General features: G+C 36.2%; 1 protein-coding gene across 5 annotated transcripts in view; it reads right to left on the reverse strand.

The window, feature by feature from the left end:
- Positions 1-561: 561 nt before the first annotated feature.
- The window catches only part of CEP162 (centrosomal protein 162), a 113,855-nt gene continuing 88,494 nt past the window's right edge, over positions 562-25,922 (reverse strand). For all 5 annotated transcript variants that reach the window (XM_042986755.1, XM_042986757.1, XM_042986754.1 and 2 more), the window contains 2 exons: positions 19,007-19,141; positions 562-2,167 (listed from right to left, as the gene is read on the reverse strand). In XM_042986755.1, coding sequence (XP_042842689.1) covers positions 1,958-2,167; positions 19,007-19,141 — 345 coding nt within the window. In that variant the 3' untranslated portion in view covers positions 562-1,957. The remainder of the gene's footprint in view (positions 2,168-19,006; positions 19,142-25,922) is intronic.

A 25,922-nucleotide genomic window follows, 5' to 3' on the forward strand; every position in this document is an offset into this window, starting at 1 on the left:
CTAAAAGTAATCGAATCAGAAATCCCTCTGCACAAAAGCAGTGGTGTCAGCAGCAAGCCATATATCCTGGTGAGGTTCCTGCCCTGTGGATGCAGGTAACTTGTGACCTTGTGAGAGGGATGTAATTGGTAGCAGGGGACTGATAATTTCTGGAGATGAATTCTTCATAAAAGTCTTCCTATTCAGGATAGCCTAAGTGTTCTCTATCTTCTGTGTTCTCATCCTAGACCCTTAGGGCAATGACTAAGGAATGGAGTATGGTTCCTGAGGATTTTAGGTATAACTAATAGTTCTGATAGTACTTAGGGATCTTTAATCTATAAACAGAATTGAACACCTGCCATATGCACAGCTTATTCCAAAAGAATAAAGAATCCTCATCAACACAGGATGTACTTTTCTCTGTAAGTAATAATCTATTTGATGTTTGCCCTTCCTTGTGTTTCAGAATTAACCATGTTTGTGCTTGGAATGAATGGCTGATGGTTAGTCAAAAGGACAGAGGGAGGGATGAGTGTAGCTATAAATTAATAGGTTTACAGATAAAAAAACACACAAAAATACACTCAATAACCAAAATAGTTTATAACTTAATATTCTTTCACATAAAAAATAGCTACCTTTAAATAATGCTTTTTCTACCATCTTAAGGACATAAGAAATGTTGAACATTAAGACTTTACTTGCATTCCTTATATTTAATTTCCACATTTCATATTTGCTACTCATAATTTCACCAAGATCTGTTTTACCCGTCTTTTACATAGTATTTCACACTTTAATTATTATTTCAGAATTGCACTTACTGGCATATGGTAATTGAGCACTTGGGATGTGGCTAGTAGTCCAAACTGAGTTGTGCTGAGATGTAAAATATACCAGATTTTGGAGACGAAGTATGGGGAAAAATGTAAAAACTCAATTTTTATACTGATATTTAGATTGATTATATAAATTACCCAAATTAATTTCATTTCTTTTTATCTTTTTAAATGTTGCTATAAGAACACTGAAAATTACATGTGGCTCATATTATACTTCTATAGGACAGCACAGGGCCCAAACACTTGAAAATAAGGTGGCTACAGCTTTAACACACCAGTATTCCATATATTATCTGCTTTTGGAAAAGGGCATTGTAAAAAATAACAATCCAACTACTTATGTGCATGTTTTTACTTTTTTCTAATGAACATATATTACTTTTTAAATAGAGAAAGTAAAGATGTTATATTCTGTTTATAATCTTAGACTTACAAAAAAAGACTAGCATTTAAGACATGGAGCATAAAAGATTAAAACAATAAATCAAATTCCCCTCTTAAAATGTGAAATACGTTTTGCACCTTTTATATCAGATGCGAAAACGAGGCACCCGGAGGTAGAAGTGGAAATCTGGGAGAATACAAGTGAGTTTTTCTGCCTGTACAAAGTTATAATTCTTGTCAAATACTGTGGAAGCTCTGCCACTCAGGTGGCTGTGGATGTGACTGTTCAAACCACTGTGTTCACATTCTTCTCCATGTTTCCATGAGAAACAGGAGCTGTTTTTCTGGTACCAAGGATTAATACACACTTAGTCAAAAATGGCGGAGTATGAGCAGTTTTTTTCTTTTCATATCTAGAATTTAAGTTAGACCTTTTACAATTCATCTCCCTAGCTCTAATCCTCTGACATAAAGGGACTTGTCCAGAAGTTACTTAAAATGTGACTGGTTAATGATTTTCAGTAAAATACAGCATAATGGTTTTTTTTTTTTCTCTTTCTCTTTCTCTCTCTTTTTTTTTTTTTTCCACTGGTTTAGGGCAGTTTATTTTGAAATGTTGCTCTTGTACTATTTGCTTTCTGGCAACATACTGGAACATTAGTTTTCAAAAGCCTTTTTCTGACAGTGGCACAATCCCATTCATCATCCATCATCAGGCCTTTCCATGAGGTCACAGAAAATCCCAGTTGCTAGTAATACTCCGATGCATTCACTTCCTCTGCAAAAGCAACCGGCACAACCACCCCCTGCCGGTGCAGTTCTCGAAGAACATCTAATATTGAGTCTAATTCTGTGCGGAACTTGTCCAACTCACGATTCTTCAACTGTGCAAGTCTTTTCCATTTCTCAATTTCTTTGCTTTGCTCAGTTTCTACTACTTGGTGTGTTTGCTGTATTATCTGCAAACAAAATAAACAAAAATAAAAATCTATTATTACTGTTACAGTTCATCGTGGGGGTGAAGATTTAACATTCCAAGAAAGCTCAAGTGCGACAATGCTGACTATAGTAGAGGGGAGGGAGAAGGAGAGGGAGCCTGTGTCCATCAATAAGCTTGTGGAAGAAGAGGGTAAGAACCAGGAATTCTCATTCTGATAGGGAGGAGTTAGGGAGCTTGAGTTTTGTTTTTTTGTTTTTTTAACTCAAAGCTTTAAAAAAAAATGTGGCATTCAAAGCATCAGAAATTTCTAATACCTTGGTATGAATCCAAACACCCCCCCCCACCAATGTAGTTCCTCAAGATTAGCACTTGAGACACAATCAAAACGGTTCTAATATACAACACACGTCGTTAATATACATTACAGCAGTAAAAATGATAAAAGTACATGCATGTAGCATCTATCATGTGCCAGGCTTGGTTTTACATAGAACATTTTACATATGTTAACTCATTTAACCCTGCAAAACATAGTAGGGCGTGAATTTTATATATTTACCCCCATTTACCAGGTAGGGAAATAGAGGCACAGATAAGCAAAAAATAATTTGCTCAAGATTCACACACAACCGATTGGAGGCAGAGTCAGGGTTTATACCCAAGCAGTTTGGCCTCAGTGTCCCTGCTCTTGCCATTTGCAACAATGTGGATGGAACTAGAGTGTATTATGCTAAGCAAAATAAGTCAGTCATGGAAACACAAATATCATATGATTTCACTCATATGGAATTTAAGAAACAACAAGGGGCACCTGGGTGGCTCAGTCAGTTAAGTGTCTGACTTCGGCTCAGGTCATGGTCTCGCAGTTTGTGAGTTCGAGCCCCACGTTGGGCTCTGTGCTGTCAGCTAGGAGCCTGGAACCTGTTTCACATTCTGTGTCTCCCTTTCTCTCTCCCCTACCCCTGCTCATGCTCTCTCTCTCTCTCTCAATAGTAAATAAATGTTAAAAAAAAAAATTAAAAAAAAGAAAAAGAAGCAACAGATGAACACGGGGGAAAGAAAGGAAAAATAAGATAAAAATAGAGATACACAGAATAAACTGAGGGTTGCTGGAGGGGAGGAAGGTGGGGGAATGGGCTAAATGGGTGATGGGCATTAATGAGGGCACTTGTTGAGATGAGTGCTGGGTGTTATATGGAAGTGATGAATCACTGGGTTCTACTCCTGAAACCAATACTACACTGTGTTAACTGACTTGAATTTAAATTAAAAAAAAAAAAAAAAAAGTATGGTAGAATACAACTGTGAAGTCACCTGGCCCTCGGTTTCTCTTTGTTGGGAGATTTTTGATTGCCGATTCTGGATTCTGTCGTCTTATTAGTAACTGGTCTGTTCAGATTTTCTGTTTCTTAATGATTCAGACTTGGTAGGGTGTATGTTTCTAGCAATTTACTCATTTCTTCTAAGTTGTACTGTTTGTTGGCATATAGTTGTATATGGTAATCTCCTATGATCCTCTGCATTTCTATGGTATCAGTTGTAATGTTTCCTCTTCTATTTATAATTTTAAGTCCTCTCTTATTTCTTGGTTGGCCTAGCTGAAGGTTTGTCAATTTTATCTCTTCAAAGAACCAACTCCTAGAGTTTTGTTAATATTTTCTATTGTCTTCCTATACTCCATTTCATTTATTTTTGCTCTAATCTTTATTTCTAACCTTCTGCTAACTTTGGGATTATTTTGTTCTTTTTCTAGTTCTTTGAGCTGGTAAGTTAAGTTGTTTGAGATCTTGATGTATGCATTTATCACTATTACATTCTCTCTTAGAACTGTTTTTGCTGCTACCCATATGTTTCGGTATGTTGTGTTTCCATTTTCATTTGCCTCAAGATACTTTTTATTTTACTTTTAATTTCTTCTTTGATCCATCGTTAATTAGGAGGTGATGTTGAATTTTTATGTGTTTATGAATTTTCCAGTTTTCTTCCTCCTGTTGACTTCTAGTTTCCTATCATTGTGTTCAGAAAGCATGCTTGCTATGATTTCAATCTTAAAATTGCTAAGGCTTTTGTGGCCTACCATATTATCTATACTAGAAGATTTTCCTTGTGTGCTTGAGAAGAATGGTTATTTTGCTGCTGTTGGAAGGAATGTACTGTGTATGTCTGTTAGGTCCATTTTGTCTATAGCACTGTTTAAATCCCATTGTTTAAATCCTTACTGATTGTTTGGATAGATCTATCCATTGATAAGATCCATTCTATCATTGTATTGCTGTTTATTTCTCTATACATAGGTGCTGTGATGTTGGATGCATAAATATTTACAATTGATATATTTAATTGATGGATTGACCCTTTTAACATTATGAAATTACCTTTGTCTCTTTTGTAGATTTTTAGCATAAAATCTATTTTGTCTGACATAATTATAGCTACTCCTGATTTCTACTGGTTACCATTTGATTGAAATACATTTTTCTATCCCTTCCCTCAGCCTATGATGTTTGTCTTAAAGCTAAAGTCTCATGTAGGGGCATATTGTTGGATCTGTATTTCATCCACTTGGGAATTATGTGGTTTGAATGGAGAATTTAATCAATTTACATTTAAAGGAATTACTGATAAAGATTTACAATTGCCATTTTATTTTTTGACTGTTTTGTAGATCCTATGTTCCTTGCTTATCTCTTGCAGTTGTCTTTTGTGATGTGATAACTTTTTGTAGTAGTATTCTTTGACTCCTTTATCATAATCTTTTCTGTAATTGGTACGGGTTTTTCTTTTGTGGTTACCATGAAGCTTACATAAAATATGATATAACAACCTAATTTAAGTAGATAACTTTACACTTTTACTCCACGCCTCCCCTCAACTTCAGGTTATTGATGTTAAAATGAACATTTTTTATATTTTGTATCCAATAACAAATTAGTATAGTTACGGTTATTTTTAATTTTTTCAGCTTTTTTTAAAAACACATTTATTATCGAGAGACAGAGAGAGAAAGAGAATGAGCATGGGAGGGGCAGAAACAGGGGGAGACACAGTATCTGAAGCAGGCTCCAGGCTCTGAGCTGTCAGCACAGAGCCCGATGCAGGCCTCGAACTCATGAGCAGTGAGATCATGACCTGAGCCAAAGTCGGATGCTTAACCAACTGAGCCACCCAGGCACACCTGTTTTTTAACTTTTAAACTAGAGTTGTAAATGAATTATGAATTGCCACTACAATCTTAGTGAATCTGACTTTGGACTATTTATCATTTCCAGTGAGTTTTATACCTAATAATCATACATTTTAAATATGTTAATTAGCTTATTTTATTTCCACCTGACAAATTCCATTTAGCATTTATTTTAAGGTGGGTCTAGAGGTGATGAACTTAGTTTTTTATGTTTATTGTATTGGTATAATAAACATGTAACATTAGGTTCACATGTGTGACATATGATTGATATTTGCGAATATTGCAGAAAGATCACCACATAATACTAGTTAATATCCATTGTCATACATAGTTACAAAATTTGTTTTTCTAGTAAGGAGAACTGTTGAGATTTGCTCTTTAATAGCTTTAACATATACAGTTTATTATATTAACTATAGTCACCACACTGCATATTACATCCATATAACTTATTTTAGCTGGAAGTTTGTAACTTTTTCTCCTGGCACCCATTTTTCCTACCTCCCATGCCCTACCCCTGGAAACCACCTATCTATTCTCTATATCTATAAGCATGGCATTTAAATTTTTTAAAATTAACTTAAAAATTTTTTTGATGGTTTTTATTAGTGTATAGGAATGCAACAGATTTCTGTATATTATTTTGTATTCTGCAACTTTACTGAATTTTTTATTTCTAATAGTTTTTGGTAAAGTCTTCAGGGTTTCTTATATATTTATATTATGTCATGTCATCTGCAAAGAGTGGTAGTTGTACTTCCTTTCTAATTTGGTGGCATTTTATTTCTTTTTTTTTAAATTTCTTTTTAATATTTATTTTTGATAGAGAGAGAGACAGAGCATGAGCAGGGGAGGGGCAGAGAGAGAGGGGAAGACACAGAATCCGAAGCAGGCTCTAGGCTCTGAGCTGTCAGCACAGAGTCCGACGTGGGGCTCGAACTCAGACCGCGAGATCATGACCTGAGCTGAAGTCAGACGGATATTCACCCAACTGAGCCACCCAGGTGCCCCAGAGGCATTTTATTTCTTGACTAATTGCTCTTGTTAAGATTTCCAATACTATTTTGAATAAATGTGGTGTGAGTGGGCATCCTTATCTTGTTCATGATCTTAAAGGAAAAGCTTTCAGCTTTTCACCATGGATTATGAGGATAGCTATGGGTTTTTAATATATGGATTTCATTATGTCGAAGTACCTTCCCTCTATACCATTTGTTGAGTTTCTATCAGGAAAAGATATTGAACTTTGTCAAATGCTTTTTCTACATCTACTGAGATCATCTTAAGCTTTTTACTCTTCATTTTGTTAATGAGGTGTATCACACTGATTTGTGGATGAGGAACAATTTCTGCATTTCTGGAATAAATCCAACTTAATGGTGTATGACCCTCTTAGGATGTATTGCTGATATTGACTTGATAATATTTTGTTGATGATTTTTACATCTATGTTCATGAGGGATATTGGCCAGTGTTGCCTTGTGTCATCCTTGCAAGGTTTTGGCACTGGAGTGATGCTGGCCCTGCAAAATAAATTTGGAAGAGTTCCCTCCTTTTTGTTTGCAAATGTTTCAAAAGAATTGGTACCAATTATTTAAATGTTTTTAGAATTCACCAGGGAAGCCCTCTGGTCCTGGATGTTGTTTGTTGAGAGGTTTTTGATTATCAATTCAATCTCCTTAATAATAATCAGTCTTTTCAAGTTTTCTATTTCTTCATGATGTCTTCTTGTTAAGTTTTGTTCCTAGGAATTTATCCATGTCTTTTGGTCGTCTAATTTGTTGCTGTACAATTATTCATGCCAGTCTCTTATGATCCTTTGTATTTCTGTGGTATCAGTTGTAATGTCTCCTCTTTCATTTTGAGATCATTTATTTTAGTTTTCTCTCGCTTTTCTTGGTTAGTCTACCTAAAGGTCTGTTAATTTTATCTTTAAAAGAACCAACTCTTATTTTTAGTCTTTATTTCATTTATTTCTGCTCTGATCTTTGTTACTTCCTTCTGTCAACTTTGGGCTTCATTTATTCTTCTCTCTCTAGTTCTGTGAGGTTTAAAGTTGTCTATATGAAATCTTTTTTGGTTCTTCATATATGCATTTATTGCTATGAACTTATATCAGTTATTTTTCCTGCCTCCCCTAAGTTTTGGTATATTGTGTTTCCATTCTGAAAATATTTCCTTGACAATTAGTGATATTGAACATCTTTTCATGTGTTTGTTGGTCATCTGTATGTCTTTATAAGAATATTCAGGTCCACTGCCCATTTTTATTTATTTTTTAAATTAATTAATTTTTTAATTTACATCCAAGTTAGTTAGCATATAGTGCAACAATGATTTCAGGAGTAGATTCCTTAATCCCCTTACCCATTTAGATCATCCCCCCTTCGACAACCCTCCAGCAATGCTGTTTGTTCTCTACATTTAAGAGTCTCTTATGTTTTGTCCCTCTACCTGATTTTTATTATTTTTGCTTCCTTTTGTACTTATACTCATCTGTTTTGTATCTTAAAGTCCTCATATGAGTGAAGTCATATGATATTTGTCTTTCTCTATTGACTAATTTCGCTTAGCTTAATACCCTCCAGTTCCATCCACGTAGTTGCAAATGTCAAGAATTCATTCTTTTTGATTGCTGAGTAATACTCCATTGTGTATATACATATACCACATCTTCTTTATCCATTCATCTGTTGATGGACATTTGGGCTCTTTCCATACTTTGGCTATTGTCAACAGTGCTGCTATAAACATTGGGGTGCCTGTGCCCCTCTGAAACAGCACACCTGAAAGACTATACTTTCAGGGATCATTTCTATAGTTTGTGAAACAGCACACCTGTATCCCTTGGACAAATACCTAGTAGTGCAATTGCTGGGTCTTAGGGTAGTTCTATTTTTAATTTTTTGAGGAACCTCCATACTGTTTTCCAGAATGGCTGCATCAGTTTGCATTTCTACCAGCAGTGCAAAAGAGATCCTCTTTCTCCACATCCTCGCCAACATCTGTTGTTGCCTGAGTTGTTAATGTTAGCCATTCTGAGAGGTGTGAGGTGGTATCTCATTGTGGTTTTGATTTTTATTTCCCTGATGATGAGTGATGTTGAGCATTTTTTCATATGTCGGTTGGCCATCTGGAAGTCTTCTCTGGAGAAGTGTCAATTCATGTCTTTTGCCCATTTCTTCACTGGATTGTTTTTTGGGTGTTGAGTTTGATTAAGTTCTCTATAGATTTTGGACACTACCTCTTTATCTGATAGGTCGTTTGCAAATATCTTCTCCTATTCTGTCAGTTGCCTTTTACTTTTGCTGATTGTTTCCTTTACTGTGCAGAAGCTTTTTATCTTGATGAGGTCCCAATGGTTCATATTTGCTTTTGTTTCCCTTGCCTCTGGAGACATGTCAAATAAGTTAATGTGCTGAGGTCAAAGAGGTTGCTCCCTGTTTTCTCCTCTAGGATTTTGATGGCTTCCTGTCTTATATTGAGGTCTTTCATCCATTTTGAGTTTATTTTTGTGTATGGTATAAGAAAGTGGTCCAGGTTCATTTTTCTGCATGTCACTGTCCAGTTTTCCCAGCACCATTTGCTGAAGAGACTGTCTTTATTCCATTGGATATTCTTTCCTGCTTTGCCAAAGATTAGTTGGCCATATATTTGTGGATCCATTTCTGGGTTCTCTGTTCCATTGATCTGAGTGTCTGTTTTTGTGCCAGTAGCATACTGTCTTGATAATTACAGCTTTGTAATACATACTGAAGTCCAGGAATGTGATGCCTCCAGCTTTGGTTTTCTTTTTCAAGATTGCTTTGGTTCCATACAAATTTTAGGACTGTTCTAGCTCTGTGAAGAATGCTGTTGTTATTTAGATTGGGATTGCACTGAATATGTAGATTGCTTTGGGTGGTATTGACATTTTAACAATATTTGTTCTTTCAATCAATGAGCATGGAATATTTTTCCCATTTTTGTGTGTGTGTGTGTGTCTTCTTCAATTTCTTTCATAAGCTTTCTGTAGTTTTCAGTGTGTAGATTTTTTCATCTCTTTAGTTAGATTTATTCCTAGGTATTTTATGGTTTTTGGTACAACTGCAAATGGGATTGATTCCTTGATTTCTCTTTCTGTTGTTTCATTATTGGTGTATGGGAATGTGACTGATTTCTGTGCATTGATTTTATATCCTGCGACTTTGCTGAATTCATGGATCAGTTCTAGCAGTTTTTTGGTGAAATCTTTTGGGTTTTCCATATAGAGTATCATGTCATCTGCAAAGAGTGAAAGTTTGACTTCCTCCCGGCCAATTTTGATGCCTTTTATTTCTTTGTGTTGTCTGACTGCTGGGGCTAAGACTTCCAATTCTATGTTGAATACCAGTGGTGAGAGTGGACATCCCTGTCATGTTCCTGACCTTAGGGAGAAAGCTCTCAGTTTTTCCCCATTCAGGATGATATTAGTGGTGGGTCTTTCATATATGGCTTTTATGATGCTAAGGTATGATCCTTTTTATTTTTTTTTTAATCTTTATTTATTTTTGAGAGAAAGAGAGAGCATGGGCAGGTGAGGGGCAGAGAGAGAGGGAGACACAGAATTTGAACCAGGCTCCAGGCTCTAACCTGACAGCACAGAGCCCAACACGGAGCTTGAACCCACAGACAGTGAGATCATGACCTGAGCCAAAGTTGGGGGCCCAACTGACTGAGCCACCCAGGTGCCCCAAGATATGATCCTTCTATCCCTTCTTTCTTGAGGGTTTTCATCAAGAAAGGATCTGTATTTTGTCAAATGCTTTCTCTGCATCTATTGAGAGGATCATGTGGTTCTTGTCCTTTCTTTTATTGACGTAATGTGTCACATTGATTGTTTTACAGATATCGAACCAGCCCTGCATCCCAGGTATAAATGTCACTTGATCATATGGAATAATTCTTTTAATGTATTGTTGGATCCAGTTGGCTAGTATCTTGTTGAGGATTTTTGCATCTATGTTCATCAGGGAAACTGGTCTGTAATTCTCCTTTTCAGTGGGGTCTTTGTCTGGTTTTGGAATCAAGGTAATGCTGGCTTCACAGAATGAGTTTGGATGTTTTCCTTCCATTTCTATTTTTTGGAACAGCTTCAAAAGAATAGGTGTCAACTCTTCTTTAAATGTTTGGTAGAATTCCTTTGGAAAGCCATCCGGCCCTGGACTCTTTGGGAGATTTTTGATAACTAGGTGTTTCTAGGAATTTGTCCATTTCTTCCAGATTGCCCATTTTATTGGCGCGTAATTGCTCAGATTATTCTATTGTTTGTATTTCTGCTGTGTTGGTTGTGATCTATTCTGTTTCATTCTTGATTTTATGTATTTGGATCCTTTCCTTTTTCTTTTTGATCAAACTGGCTAGGAATTTATCAATTTTGATAATTCTTTCAAAGAACCTGCTTCTGGTTTCATTAATCTGTTCTGTGTTTTTGGATTAGATAGCATTGATTTCTGCTCTAATCTTTATTATTTCCTGTCTTCTGCTGGTTTTGGGTTTTATTTGCTGTTCTTTTTCCAGCTTTTTACGATGTAAGGTTAGGTTGTGTATCTGAGACCTTTCTTCCTTAGGAAGGCCTGGATTGCTATATACTTCCCTTTTATGATGGCCTTTGCTGCATCCCAGAGGTTTTGGGCTGTGGTGTTATCATTTTTATTGGCTTCCAGGTACTTTTCAATTTCCTCTTTAATTTTTGGTTAGCCCATTCATTCTTTAGTAGGATGGTCTTTAGTCTCCAAGTATTTGTTATCTTTCCAAATTTTTTCTTGTGGCTGATTTCAAGTTTCATAGCATTGTGGTCAGAAAATATGCATGGTATGATCTCGATCTTTTTATACTTGTTGAGGGCTGATTTGTGTCCCAGTATGTGATCTATTGTGGAGAATGTTCCATGTGCACTCAGGAAGAATGTGTACTCTGCTTTAGGATGAAATGTTCTGAATATATCTGTTAAGTCCATCTGGTCCAGTGTGTCATTCAAAGCCATTGTTTCCTTGTTGATCTCTTGATTAGATGACCTGTCCATTGCAGTAAGTGGGGTGTTGAAGTGCCCTACTATTATGGTACTATTATCTATGAGTTTCTTTATGTCTGTGAATAACTGATTTATATATTTGGGTACTTCCATGCTGGGGGCTTAAATGTTTACAACTGTTAGATGTTTTTGGTGGATAGACTCAATTATGATATAATGCCCTTCTTCGCCTCTTGTTACAGTCTTTATTTTAAAATATAGATTGTCTGATGCAAGTATGGCTATCCTGGCTTTCTTTTGGTGACCATTAGCATGATAGGTGGTTCTCCATCCCCTTACTTTCAATCTGAAGGTGTCTTTAGGTCTAAAATGGGTCTCTTGTAAACAGCATATAGATGGATATATTTTTTTTATACATTCTATTACCCCATGTCTTTTGATTAGGAGCATTTAGACCATTAACGTTTAGAGTGAGTACAGCAAGATATGAATTTATTGCCATTATGTTGCCTGTAGAGTTGGAGTTTTTGGTGGTGATGTCTGGTCCTTCCCAACCTTTGTTGCTTTTGGTCTTTTTGTTTTGTTTTTTATCTTTTCTCCCCTCAGAGTCCTCCTTAAAATTTCTTGCAGGGCTGGTTTAGTGGTCACAAATTCCTTTAATTTTTGTCTGGGAAAGTTTTTATCTCTCCTATTTTGAATGACAGCCTTGCTGGATAAAGAATTCTTGGCTGCATATTTTTCTGATTCAGCACATTGAGTATCTCTTGCCATCCTTTCTGGCCAGCCAAGTTTCTATGGATAGGTATGCTGCAAATCTGATGTCTTCCTTTGTAGGTTAAAGACTTACTGTCCCTTGCTGCTTTCATGATTCCTTCCTTGCCTGAGTATTTTGTGAATTTGACCATGATATGCCTTGTTGATGGTCATTTTTTGTTGAAGCTAATGGGAGTTCTTTGTGCTTCCTGGATTTTGATGTCTGTGTCTTTCCCCAGGTTAGGAAAGTTTTCTACTATGATTTGCTCACATAAACTTTCTACCCCTTTTCCTCTCTCTTCATCTTCTGGGATCCCTGATTGATGTTATCCCATTTTAATGAGTCATTGAGTTCTCTAATGCTTATATTGTGCTATTTTGCCTTAGTCTCTTTTTTTCTGCTTCATTATTCTCCATAAGTTTTGTCCTCTATATTGCTGCTCTACCTCATCCATCCTTGCTGCCATGCCATCCATTCGAGATTGCAGCTCAGTTATAGCAGTTCTGATTTCATCCTCACTAGCTTTTACTTCTTTTGTCTCCACAGAAAAGGATTCTATTTTCAACCCCAGCTAGTATTCTTATTATCATGATTCTAAGTTCTGGTTCAGAATCTTACTTGTATCTGTGTTAAGTCCCTGGCTGTCATTTCTTCCTGTTCTTTCTTTTGGGGTTAATTCCTTCATTTTGTCATTTTGAAGGAACAAAAGGAATTAACGAAATAAAAAAAATAAAAAATTAAAAACAACACAAAAGAAATCAAACAAAGGATGCTAGATACTAGGTGTGTTTTGGTCTGGTTGTTGAAAAAAGCTTGATAGATTAGAGAAAAAAGGGAAAGATAAGAAAAAAAAATAAAAGAAAAAAGGAAAACATTTGAAAATTTGAAAAAGAATACAAAATAGAATGAAATGATAAAAGTAAAATAGAATTTAAAAAATTTTCAAAAAAATAAAAAATTTACAAAAAAGTAAAAAAATAGAAAAAAATTGAAGAAAAATCTTTTTAAGAAAAGTGGAAAATAAAAATTTTTTTCTCATTCTTGAATACAGAAAAAGGAAAAAAAATTGAATAGACGGAACAGTGAACAAAATGAAATAGGATTGAAATTACATCTGGTTTGCCCCAGAAGTCAAACTATGAAGCACTTTATAGTCTATAAGCTGGCAGAGAGACTTGTGGTGTTCCTCAAGAGCATGGTTGGCCCGGTTGGGCAGGGCTTAATGTAACAGCTCCATTCTCCACTAGATGGCACTGCTTGGCTTACTGGGGTTGATTGTTGTGATGCATGTAGGTGTGTATGCCCTTGTGTGGGAGGGGTGAAAATGGCATCCCCCCAGCTACCTACTCTCTAGTATCAGAACTCTGTGTTCTCCCCATGCAGCAATCAAGCACCCCTCCTTTGTCTCTGGCTTCTATCCATTTCCCTCTTCTACACTGTCTTTGGCCAAGCCGTGAGGCTGCCAGATGGCACCTCCCTCCTGAGTTTTATCTCAGATGTGGCTTTTTTCCCAACCCCTCACTTCTGAGGGACTGTGGCTGGACCCATTCAGCCTCTCTGTGGGAGGGTCTCCCTGAGCAATGACTGGGTGCCGGTCTGCCCCTAGAAAACGTTCATGAGATCGTGGTGCTGCCTAGAGACTGTGGCTGGGTGCCAGCCTGCTGCCAAAAAAGTTCACACGATCGTGTAGCAGCAGTGTTTCAGGTATTATGGAAAATCACAACACACATCTGGTACCAGGCTTCACCTTTAATGTCCTTGTTCCAACACCAGCAAATGTGGTTGTTTTCCAGGGTCCCCTGGGACCTTTGTCTGTGTGGAGGCTGCACAGTCTCTACCAAATATCCTCCCAGTAGGGGAACCGCCACTTCCTGTGTGGACCTTGAACCCCTTGGACCTTGCTCACTGTTCCTCAGGATTTGCTCTTCCCACCAGAGCACTGCGTGGTATCGAGCTGTGGAGTTTCAGACTCTCTTGTGCTCCCCCTGTTTATAGAGTCTTAATGGAATTTAAACTGTTTCCTTTCTCCTTTTTCCCTTTTTTGTTCAGTCCCTTGTGGCTGTTTCCACTCTTCCACTTTCTCTCCAGCTGCTTTCAGCAGGGGGGGGGGCAGGGGAGTGTGGGGTTGCTTTTCCCATTCCCCTTACCCACTTCCTCTCTCCACAAGCAAAAACAGCCCCCCGCGCAGCTTCTCTCTCCCCCAGTTCACCTCTCCATGCCATGTACCTGCCAAGTTCTGTGGTTCAGGTTATGCAGATTGTTGTGTTAATCCTCAAATTAGTTTTCTAGGTGTACAAGATGGTTTAGTGTTGATCTGGCTCCATTTCAGGAACAAGAGACACACAAAAAAAACTTCCATGCTGTTCTGCCATCTTGGCCCTTCCCCTCCACTGCCCATTTTTAAATTAGATTTTTTTTTTTCTGGTGTTGAGTTAGGAGTTCTTCATTTGTTGTGGATATTAACCCCTTACTAGATATATCATTTGCAAATACCTCCTAATAGTCTGACTTCTTCACATACCTCCTTCAGTATGTTTTCATTTTGTTGGTTTCCTTGCTGTGCAAAAGCTTTTAATTTTTTAAAAATTATTTTTAAATGTCTATTTTTGACTAGTGGGGGAGGGTTAAAGAGAGAGGGAGACAGAGGATCCAAAGTGGGCTCTGTGCTGACAGCAGAGAGACTGATGTGGGGCTCGAACTCAGGAGCCATGAGATCGTGACCTGAATGGAAATCGGATGCTTAGCCAACTGAGCCACTCAGGCGACCCCATGTGCAATTGGATGTAGTCCAATTGTTTATTTTTGCTTTTGTTCTCTAAGGAGGCCTATTCAAAAACAAAAAACAAAAAAAACCCCCAAACATTGCCAAGACTAATGTCCAAGAGTTTACTGTTTTTTAAAGTAGATCTATGGTTTCAGGTCTTACATTTAGGTCTTTAATCCATTTTGAGGTATTGTTTGTTTGTTTCCTTTTGTTTTGTATATAGTGTAAGATAGTGGTCATCTTTTTTTTTGCATGCAGCTGTCCAGTTTTACCAGCACCATTATCATTATTAAAGAGATGATCTTATCTTCATTGTATATTCTTGCCTCCTTTGTCATAGATTAATTGACCATATAAGCATGGGTTTATTTCTGAGTTTTCTATTCCATTCTATTGATCTGTGCGTCTGTTTTCATGTCAGGACTATACTGTTTTCATTACTATAGTTTTGTAATACATTTGAAAAACTGGGAGTGTGATACCTCCAGCTTTGTTCTTTCTCAAGACTGCTTTGTGTATTTGGGTTCTTTCGTGATTCCATATCAACTTTAGGAATATATGTTCTAGTTCCATGAAAAATCTACTGGTGTTTGATAGGGACTGCACCAAATCTGCAGATTGCTTTAGGTATTATGAACATTTCAACAATACGCCTCCAATCCATGTGTGTCTTTCCATTTATTGTATTATCTTCAAGTTCTTTCATCTATGTATTACAGTTTTAAGAGTACAGGTCTTTCAACTCTTAGGTTAAATTCATTTTTATGTATGTTCTTTTTGATGTAGTTATAAAGTGATGGTCTTAATTTCTTCTTGCTAGTTGTTAATGTACAGACATCTGTTGCATTTCTGTACACTAATTTCGCATCCTGCAACTTTACTGAATTCATTTATTCTAATAGATTTTTGGTGGAATCTTTAGGGTTTTCTATATACATTATCAATGTTATCTGTAAATAGTGACAGTTGTACTTCATCCTTTTCAATTTGCATGCTTTTTATTTCTTATCTGGTTGTTGTGGCTATGACTTCTGGTACTAGCTTGGAGTATAACAAAGAGTGGACATCCTTGTTCCTGATGTTAGTGAAAAAGCTAACTTTTCAGTTTTTCACTGTGGAGTATCATGTCAGCTGTGGGTTTGTCATATATGGCCTTTCTGAGGTTTCATCTATACTCAGCGTATTGAGAATTTTTTATCATGAATGTATGCTGAACTTCGGCAAATGCTTTTTTGCATCTATTGAAATCATATGATTTTTAACTTTCATTTTGCTAATATGGTATGTCATATTGATTTGAAGAACTCAACCGTCCTTGTATCCTATAAATCCCACCATACTGTGGTGAATTATCCTTTTAATGTATTTTTGAATTTAGATTGCTAATACTTTGTTAAGGATTTTTTGCATCTATGTTCATCAGGGAATTTTCTTCTTTCTGTAATTTTCTTCTTTCTGTAATTTTCTTCTTTTTTTTTTTGTAGTGTCTTTGTTGTTGGTAGGGTAATATTGGGCTTGTAGAATGAATTTGAAAACATTCCTTCCTCTTCATTTTTTTTGGGGTGGGGGGGCAGGGATAGTTTGAGAAGGATTGGTATTAATTCTTCTTTACAGGTGAATTCTTCCAAACATTTAAAGCCATCTGGTCCCAGACTTTTCTTTGTTGGGAATTTTTGGATTATCAATTCAATTTTTTTTTTAATTTCATTTTTAGAGAGAACACAATTCAGGGAGAGAGACAGACACAATCTTAAGCAGGCTCCATGCTCAGCAGGGAGCCCCACATGGGGCTTGCTCCCACGATCCTGGGATCATGACCTGAGCAGAAACCAAGAGTCAGATCTAAAACCAATTGAGCCATCCAGGTGTCCCACCAATTCAATTTTGTTACTAGTAATTAATTTATTCAGATTTTCTATTTCTTCCTGATTCAGTCTTGGGAGATTTTGTATTTATAAAAATCCATTTCTTCTAGGTTGTCCAATTTGTTGGCATATAACCTTTCATAGTAGTCTTTTACAATCCTTTGTATTTCTGTGGTGCTGATTTTAACTCTCCCTTTTTCATTTCTTTATTGTTATTTATTGAAGTCTTTTCATTTCCTTGAGGAGTCTAGCTAAAGGCTTATCAGTTTTATCTTTTAAAGAACCAGCTCTTAGTTCACTAATCTTCCTTATTTTTTTGTCTCTATTTCATTTACTTTTGTCATGAACTTTATTATTTCCTTCTTTCCTTCTACCTTTGAGCTTTGTTCTTTTTAGTTCCTTTATGTGTAATGTTAGATTATTTGAGATTTTTGTTTCTTGAGGTAGGCCCGTGTAGCTATAAAAAAAAAAAAATTCCCTCATAGAACTGGTTTTGCTATGTCCAAAAGATTTTGGAATATTGTTTCCATTTTCATTTGTCTCAAGGTATTTTTAAATTTCTGCTATGATTTCTTTATTGACCTATTGGTTATTTAGGGGCATCTTGATTAGCCTCCATGTATTTGTATTCTGTTTCTTTTATTTTTGTAATTGATTTGTACTTTCATACCATTGTGGTTGGAGAAGATGCTTGATTTCAATCTTCTTAATAGTCTAAAACTTATTCTGTGGTCTAATGTGATCTATCCTAAAGATCAGTCCATGCACACTTGAAAAGAATGTATATGCTGCTGCTATTCACAGCCCATTACATCCAATATCTGTTAAGTACGTCTGGTCTGACGTGTTATTCAAAGCTACTGTTTTTTTTTTTTAAATTGATTTTCTGTCCAGATGATCTATCCATTAATGTAAGTGGGGGTGTTTTAAGTCCCCTACTAATACGGTATTACTATTTCCCCTTTGATGGATATTAATATTTGATTTGTATGTTTAGGTGCTTCTATGTTAGTTACATAAATATTTACAATTGTTATATCCTCTTATTGGATTGATCCCTTAATCATTACATAATGTCCTTCTTTGTCTCACGACTGATATGTGTTGCTACCTTTTTAAAAAATTTCCATTTGCATGGAATATCTTTTTCTATCTCTACATTCACTCTATAATGTATCTTTAGGTCTGAAGTGAGGCAGCATTCTTGTAGGCAGCATTCAGAAGTCTTTTTTTTTTTTTTTTTTAATCCATTCAGTCACCTTACGTAAAAATGAGAAATGAATTACACTAATCTTTTTGTCCTCTATTTTACGTTTCGTAGTTCCTATAATGATGAAGACCTAAAACTTTGATATGATTAAATAGAGCTAGGGTTTCTCTGGAACTTAGGTCAATCATAAACCATTGCATATCTTTTTGTTTTTTTTCAAAGAATATATATATTTATACTGTTTTAGACTGAATTTTCTTGTGTCCCCCTACTCCCTTTTCATATGTTGAAGCCCTAACCCACAGTATGGCTATTTTTGGAGTAAGGAACTAATTAAGGTTAAATGAAATCATAAGGGTGGGGTCCTGTTCAGAGTAGATTAGTGTCCTTATCAGAAAAGATACCAGATAGCTCTCTTTCTCTCTCTAGTCTCCTTCCCTCACCCCAAAGCACACACTGAGGAAAGGCCCTCTGCAAGCCAGGAAGAGCATATTCAACCAGAATGAATCAGCTGGAAATTTAATCTTAGACTTCTGGCCTCCAGAACTGTGAGAAAATTAATTTGTTTTTTAAGTAACCCAGTTTATGGTATTTTGTTGTAACAGCTCAAGCCGACCAACAGACTCTTCAAGCAAAGGTAAATACTGGCAGAAAGGCTAATGCCTAAAAACATCATGCCCTTACTTCTGCCGTTTTTAATTTCTATTTATCTGTCATTAAGTGTACTAATTGTGATATCACTAGTGCTAGACACATAATATTTTAAACAATTACCTTTTAATATAGCTATTTCTTACAAACATTTCTTACAAACATGAAATGGCTGGAATATGGAATATGGCTTCCAAAGACCAATTCCCAGGGTAAAATGCCTAACATTTTAAGAACATAAGTTGGCAAACCAATCTTCAGGTATTTGAAATTTAAAGTCTTATGTGCTCTTAAACACTGTATTTATTCTTAATAAGATCAATGTACAATGAAACACTTCAGGAAATGCTGCTAGGGATGGCAAAACTATAGCAAACTGGAGGTACTTAAAAGCGAAGAGCTATACAAATATGTAAATATGATTTACTACTTTACCTGTTGAAGTTCCTGCTCTCTTTGCTCATGTCTCATTTCCATCTGCTTAATTTTCTTTTCTAAGACCATGAAATGTTTCATCTCTGGTGTATGGTTTTCTCTGGCTTCTCTTAATTCTTCTAGGAGTTTTGTAATCTAAAATTGAGGTATGAAGTAAATGAAAAACTGGTAACAAGAAAAATCATTTATTTTTACCAGGTAGTCTTAAGAATGTTCACCACATTTTCTTTGTATAAAATTTCTCTAGGGAAGAGGCTTCTTGCTAATAAGAAAGATATCTTGAGTTGTTAGGGAATGCAAGCTATTAGTTATTCTATCTACAGAAGAAAAGGCTCCTCTTAGCTCTGAAGTGACCTCACAATCCAGATGATTCCAGATGACTGGATCACTTCCTCTCACGTATGCCAGGCTGATTATAGCATTAAAAATGAAGGTGGGTACTGTCTGTGGTATATTCAGCTTTGCTACAAAATATTTAAAAAGGATGATTACTTCTAGGATTAATCAAACATTTAAAGCACCCTACCCAGTATAGCTTCCAACACACACAGAGTTCAGTAAATATGAATCCTCCTTTTGTCAACTTTCTATAATTCTATCTGTAATCCTCTTCTGGCTCTTATCACTTTATAATAATTCATTCCACAAATACATTTATGTTTATAAAAGAGAGAATATACTGAACTCTTTCTGTTCTAGCTGTTGTCTTAGGTCTTGAGAATACAGAGATGACCTAGTCATGGAGGTTACAGTCTTGTGTGGTACCTCCTTTTTTATACCATTGTCTGCAGAGAAAATGGTGATATTTTCATGGTGCCAGTCAGTAATATAGAGGGGATCTGAGATATCTTTATATTGGGCTTGGTGAAACAACTGCATTTTCTTTATACCATATACTCATAATTATTTCCTGTTAGTATCAAAAGGCAAAATAATTAACAAGTAAAAATGGCTAAAATTAACAAATTCAACCAAATTTTCCATGGAAACACCCAGTACCTAATAACACTACAAAAAAACCCAACCCCTCCCAAAACTGCCACTCTTTCTAGTTTCAAATGTGAAACTATAAGCCTACATAAGTCTAAATATTAATATGTGGGATATCCATGGGATATCATCAGTGACCACAGAAATTTGCAGACTTTAATTGGGATGATTTGCAGAAAGGTTAGGGAGAGAGACCCTAGAGAACATGCTGCAGTGATGAGTGCTGGGCATAAAATCTTCTATGTCAAAACAATGATTACTAAAAATTATAACACAAAACCAGTGATTGCTGAACTAAGAAATTTGTAAGAGGCATTGTCATACATGTAATGGTCAAATATCACTTCAGCTTCTGTAAACTTAATGACTGAAAAGTGACTTTGGGTTTATAATGAGACAACATTTCCAGTAATTGCTATTTTATGACCCATAGGGAATCCATTCCTGGTACACCAGCTGGGATGTTCTGCTCTAGTGAAAGCAGCAGTCAAGTGAATGAGAATTCTAATATAGTATGTTGTTATGGAGAGATGACCAAGTAGCAATGAGGTGATGAGTGGGGAATACCTAACTGGAACCAGAGCTAGGTTGCAGGACTCTTAACCTGAGGCAGCTGTCTTTGAATAAAGTCTTAAAGGGTAAGTAGTAGAGTCATGACATTATCATGTGCGAGGTGCTATGCTAAGTACTTCACAGATATTGTCTCAGTTAATTTTATCAAGTTTTACATTTATTTTCTGATTCCCCAAATAAAATGTAAGCTCTGTAAGACCAAAGATTTGTCTATCTTGTTCTCAGTATTCCTAGCACATAAAGCATGCCAGAGCACAGGTGTTTAATAATTATTCATGAATTAATGAATTCACCAATGATTAAACATTAGTTTATAAATTACATAAATTTAGAAATTTATATTTAGACAAAAAGTAGGAAAAATTTCCCTTCATCAGTGCCTACTTAAAAGCATCTTTAAAAGTATAATTAAAGTGAATGTATGTATTTTAAAATCCTTGTATTTTAGTGAATTTATCCTATGGAAGTAACTGGATACATGAGATGAATGATCAAAAATTATTCCTGCTTCTTGAATACTATGGAAAAAAAAATTGGCAAATACCTGATGTCCAGAAATACAGCATTAGTAAAATAGTAATTAAGAGCCTGGGACCTGGAGTAAGAAGTCTTGGGTTCTGATGCTGATACTTTTTACACATTGCTTGGTAACCTGAAGCAAATTATTTCATTTTTCTTAGCATCAATCTTCATCTATAAAATGGGAATAATAGTACCTATCCTTTTGGGATATGGTGAAAACTACACAGAGCACTTACCACAGTGCTTAGCACATACTAAATAATAAATGATAACTATCATTATGATTTTGACTATTATAAAGTAATATAAAAAAAGTGTTAATAAAGGAAGAGTGACGTCATCAAGGTGGTGACATAGGTAGTTCCTGATGCTGTCCCCCCTCATAAGAACTAACAATTATTCATGGACTAGATGCAACTGAGAGAATGATATAATATGAGGGTGAGGCTGAAGCATCCCCCTGCATCACAGAGACCAAGACAGACTACATCATAAGGGTAAGCAGAGTGGCTACATGCTGGCTGCATTGCCCCTCCCTCAGGCCCAGGCAGCACAATATGGAGAGGTCTCCCCTGAGACTACCATTTCTCCATGGGAAAAGACAGCCTGGGTTGGACATCCAACTCCCCCAGTGTTGTGGGTCACTTCTTGAGAGCCCCCGCATGTCTTTATCCCATGGGGACTAATCACTAGGAATCTGATTGTGATGGAGACGTGGGGAAGGGCTTGTAACAACTGGCAGTTAGATCTTGGCAGACTGAATTCATACTTGCAGTGCCCAAAGTAGTAAGCCCAACCAGCAGCTTTGCTCACCTATAGATCCAAGTCGGTGGTATAGTCTGACTGTGGAATTTGGTGGGGTGCAGGTCTGCCTGACTCAGGTCCTCAAACAGAAAGATTTGCCAGCCCTCAAGCTGGGACTGCATCCACTCAGGCAGGGAAGCTAAGCCACACTTTGGCACACTGCTGAGTGAAGATCACAGTGCTGCTTGACCAGAAAGCCTGAGTAGAACACCTGAAAAGCTGGGTAGCCCAGCAATACTAGAATAGAGTCCAGCAGTCAGAGTTGATAGTCTCCAAAGCCAATGGCCTGTTTGGCCAGGGAACTTGGGGCACTGGTTGGCTTGAGTCAAGACTACAGTCAAAAAGCTTTACTGGCATTAGAGCAGTTTCTTACATTGCTCCTGGGCCAGGAAACTCATTTGAAGTTTGCCCATTGCTGAATACAGCTTTCTGGCTGCTCAACCAAAGAACTTAACCAGAGCATATGGGAAGCTGCAGAGCATCCCCTGAGAGCCCTGCATACAGTGCCACTTGGGGAGAGCCACAGGCTATGCTTTCTGTCCATCAACAGAGCATGTGGCCCTGTCAGCCAGAGAATTCAGTACACAATCTTGCCTGATTTGTGTGCCCAGACAATGAACTACACAGGCACTGGGGCCTATCCTGTCATCCCACCAGGGCAGAGAAGCTAATTCATAGCCCCATCTATTGCTGAGTATATATCCAGTCCCCAAGAGTCTAATAAAAACCTTATGAGAGAATCTGGGCAACCATGAAGTCCTTCCTAAAGACTTATTAGGCAGGGAACCAAGCCAAAATTTCTATCCAACTATATTCAACTAGTGACACCTCCCCACTCTTGACCTCAGAGAGTGAGGTCTTGGGCAGTAGCTACCTGGGCAGTAGCCTTGGCCAAAAAACAAACCCTGACAGCAAGCCACCCCTGTCCAAGGACATCACCACCAGACACATCCAGAAACCCAAAGTGCACTGACTGTTGAACACTGTTTATGCCAAAGTGAATCTGTAAAGTCTGGAAGAGGAGACTACTTACTCAAATACAGACACCAACCAAAGGAAACAAGAATCTGAAAATCTGACACCACCAAAGAAAAGAAAGCTCCAATAAACTAACCCTAAAGAAATAGAGATCTGTGAACTCTATGATCAAAGAATTCAGAATAATCCTCTTTAAAAAGTTTACACAACTACAAGAACATACAGACAACTAAACAAAATTAGGAAAACAATGCATGAACAAAACAAGAAGTTCAACAAAGAAATAAAAACCATGAAAAAAATACCCCAAAACAGAAATACCAGAGCTGAAGAATACAATGACTGTATAGAAGAATTCAATAGGGACTTGACCATACAGAAGAAAGCCAGTGATCTAAAAGACAAGTCATTTAAAATTATACAGTCAAAAGAGCAAAAAGAATGAAAAAGCCTATGAGACATATGGGACACAATCAAAACAAGTAGTATCTGCATTATGGTAATTCCACAACAAGAGAAAGAGAAAAGGACAGAGTATATTTAAAGCAATAATGGCTAAAACTGACTTTTTTGAACAAATAAAAGCTGAGCGAGTTCTTCACCACTAGACCTGCCTTACAAAAAGTGCTAACAGGAGCTCTTTAAGTATAAATAAAAGAAAATTAACATTGTAAAAACATAAGAAGTTAGTGTAAAACTCACTGGTAATGGTAAATATATAATCAAAGTTAGATTGTATAACATGATAACAGTGGTGCGTAATCCACATACAACTGTAGTTTAAAAGTTAAAAGACAAAAGGGATAAAAATAACCATAACTATAATAATCTGCTATAAATTACAGGATATAAAATACAGGTAAACTGTAACATAAATAACCTAAAATGTGAGGGAAAGGATAAAAGTGTAAAGTTTAGGAATTTAATTGAAGTTATCAATTTAAAATAAGGTATTATAATTTGAAGATATTTTCTATAAGCCTCATGGTAACCATCAGGGAAAAACCTATAGTATTTACACAAAATAAGAGAAGTTAAAGCATACTGATACCAAAAGACATCAAAACACAAAAAAGATACCAGGATATGAAACAATGAAAAACGGACCTACAAAACAGCCAGAAAATAATCAACAAAATGGTGATAAGTCATTACCTATCAATAACTGCTTTAAATGTAAATGGATTAAATTATCCAATCAACAGACAGAATGGCTGAATGGATGAGTAAGATCTAATGATATATTACCTGAAAGAGACTCACCTTAGTCTTAAAGGCACACATAGACTGACAGTAAAAAGATGGAAAAAAGATTCCAAGCAAATTGTATTCAGAAGAAAGCAGGGGTAGCTATACTTATATCAAACAAAATAGATTTTAAAAGGGTAAAAAGAGACCAAAAAAAAGGTCATTACATAAATGATGAAGAGGTCAATATCAATCCGAGAAGATGACATAGTAATTGCGTTTGCACTCAACTTCAGAGAGCCAAGTAACAGAGCCAGAAGAAGAAATAAACAGCAATACAATAACAGTTGGGGACTTCATACCCAACTCTCAACAACACATTAATCATCCAGGCAGTGAATAATAGCAAATTTGAACAACACTATAGACCAAATGGATATAATGGACACATACACAACACTGAATCTGGCAACAGCAGAATAAACATTCTTCTCAAGTGCACATGGAATATTTTCAAGGATAGACTGTATGATAGGCCACAAAATAAATCTAACAAATGCAAGAAGACTGAAATCATACCAACTATATTCTCTGACCACAATGGCGTGAAAATCAGTAGTGATAAGGAAAACTGGAAAACTCACGAATACATGGAAATTAAACATGATTCTCCTTAACAACCAATGGGTCAAAGAAGAAATTAAAGGGGAAATAATGTGTCTTGAGACAAGCAAAAATGGAAACACACAAGAAACCAAAATTAATGGGATGTAGCAAAAGCAACCCAAAGATGGAAATTCACAGCAATTCACACACTAAAAAACAAGAAGGCCTCAAATAAACAATTTAAGTTTACACTTAAGGAACCAGAAAAAGAATGATAAGCTGAGCCCACAGGTAGAAGAGAGAAGGATCAGAGCAGAAATGAACAAAACCAAGAACAGGAAAATAATAGAAAAGATGAACAAAACTAAGAATTCGTTCTTTGAAAGGACAGACATTGACATTGACATTTGTCCATTGACAAATCTTTGGCTAGATTAACCAAGGAAAAATGAGGACTCAAATCAATGAAATTATAAATGATAAAGGAGACATTACAACAGATACCACGGAAATACAAAAGATCACAAAAGGCTACTATGAACTATATGCCAACAAACTGGACAACCTAGAAGAAATGGAAAAATTCTTAGACACATACAACATAACAAGACTGAATCAGGAAAAAAAACCCCAAATCTGAACAGTCAATTACTACTAAGGGGACTGAATCCATAATAAAAAATCTCCCAAAAAAGAACAGTCCAGGACCAGATGGCTTCATAAGTGAATTTTACCAAACATTTAAAGAATTAATGCTAATCCTCTTCAAACTTTTCCAAAACACAGAAGAGAGGGAACACTTCCAAATTCATTTTACAAACCAGCCAAAGACACTATCAGACAACTACAGACCACTATTTCTGATGAACATAAATGAAAAACTTCTAAATACAATACTAGCAATTTGAATTCAACAGTGCATTAAAAATATTCACCATGATCAAGTGAAATTTATCTCTGGGACGCAAGATGGTTCAACATACAAAAATCAAGGTAATACATTACAAGGTAATAATAGAATGAAGAAACAAATAATATTACCATCTCAATAAATGCAGAAAAAAACATTTGATAAAATTTAACATCTGTTCATGATAAAAGCTATTAAATTAGGTATAGAAGGAATTTACCTCAATACAATAATACAGTATATGATAAATCCACAGCTAATATCATATTCAATGGCTAAAGCTTGAAAGCTTTTTTTCTAAGTTCACAAACAATACAAGGGTGCTCACTCTCACTACTCCTATTC

This window comes from Panthera tigris, chromosome B2 (assembly GCF_018350195.1).
Source record: "Panthera tigris isolate Pti1 chromosome B2, P.tigris_Pti1_mat1.1, whole genome shotgun sequence".
Taxonomy (NCBI): domain Eukaryota; kingdom Metazoa; phylum Chordata; class Mammalia; order Carnivora; family Felidae; genus Panthera; species Panthera tigris.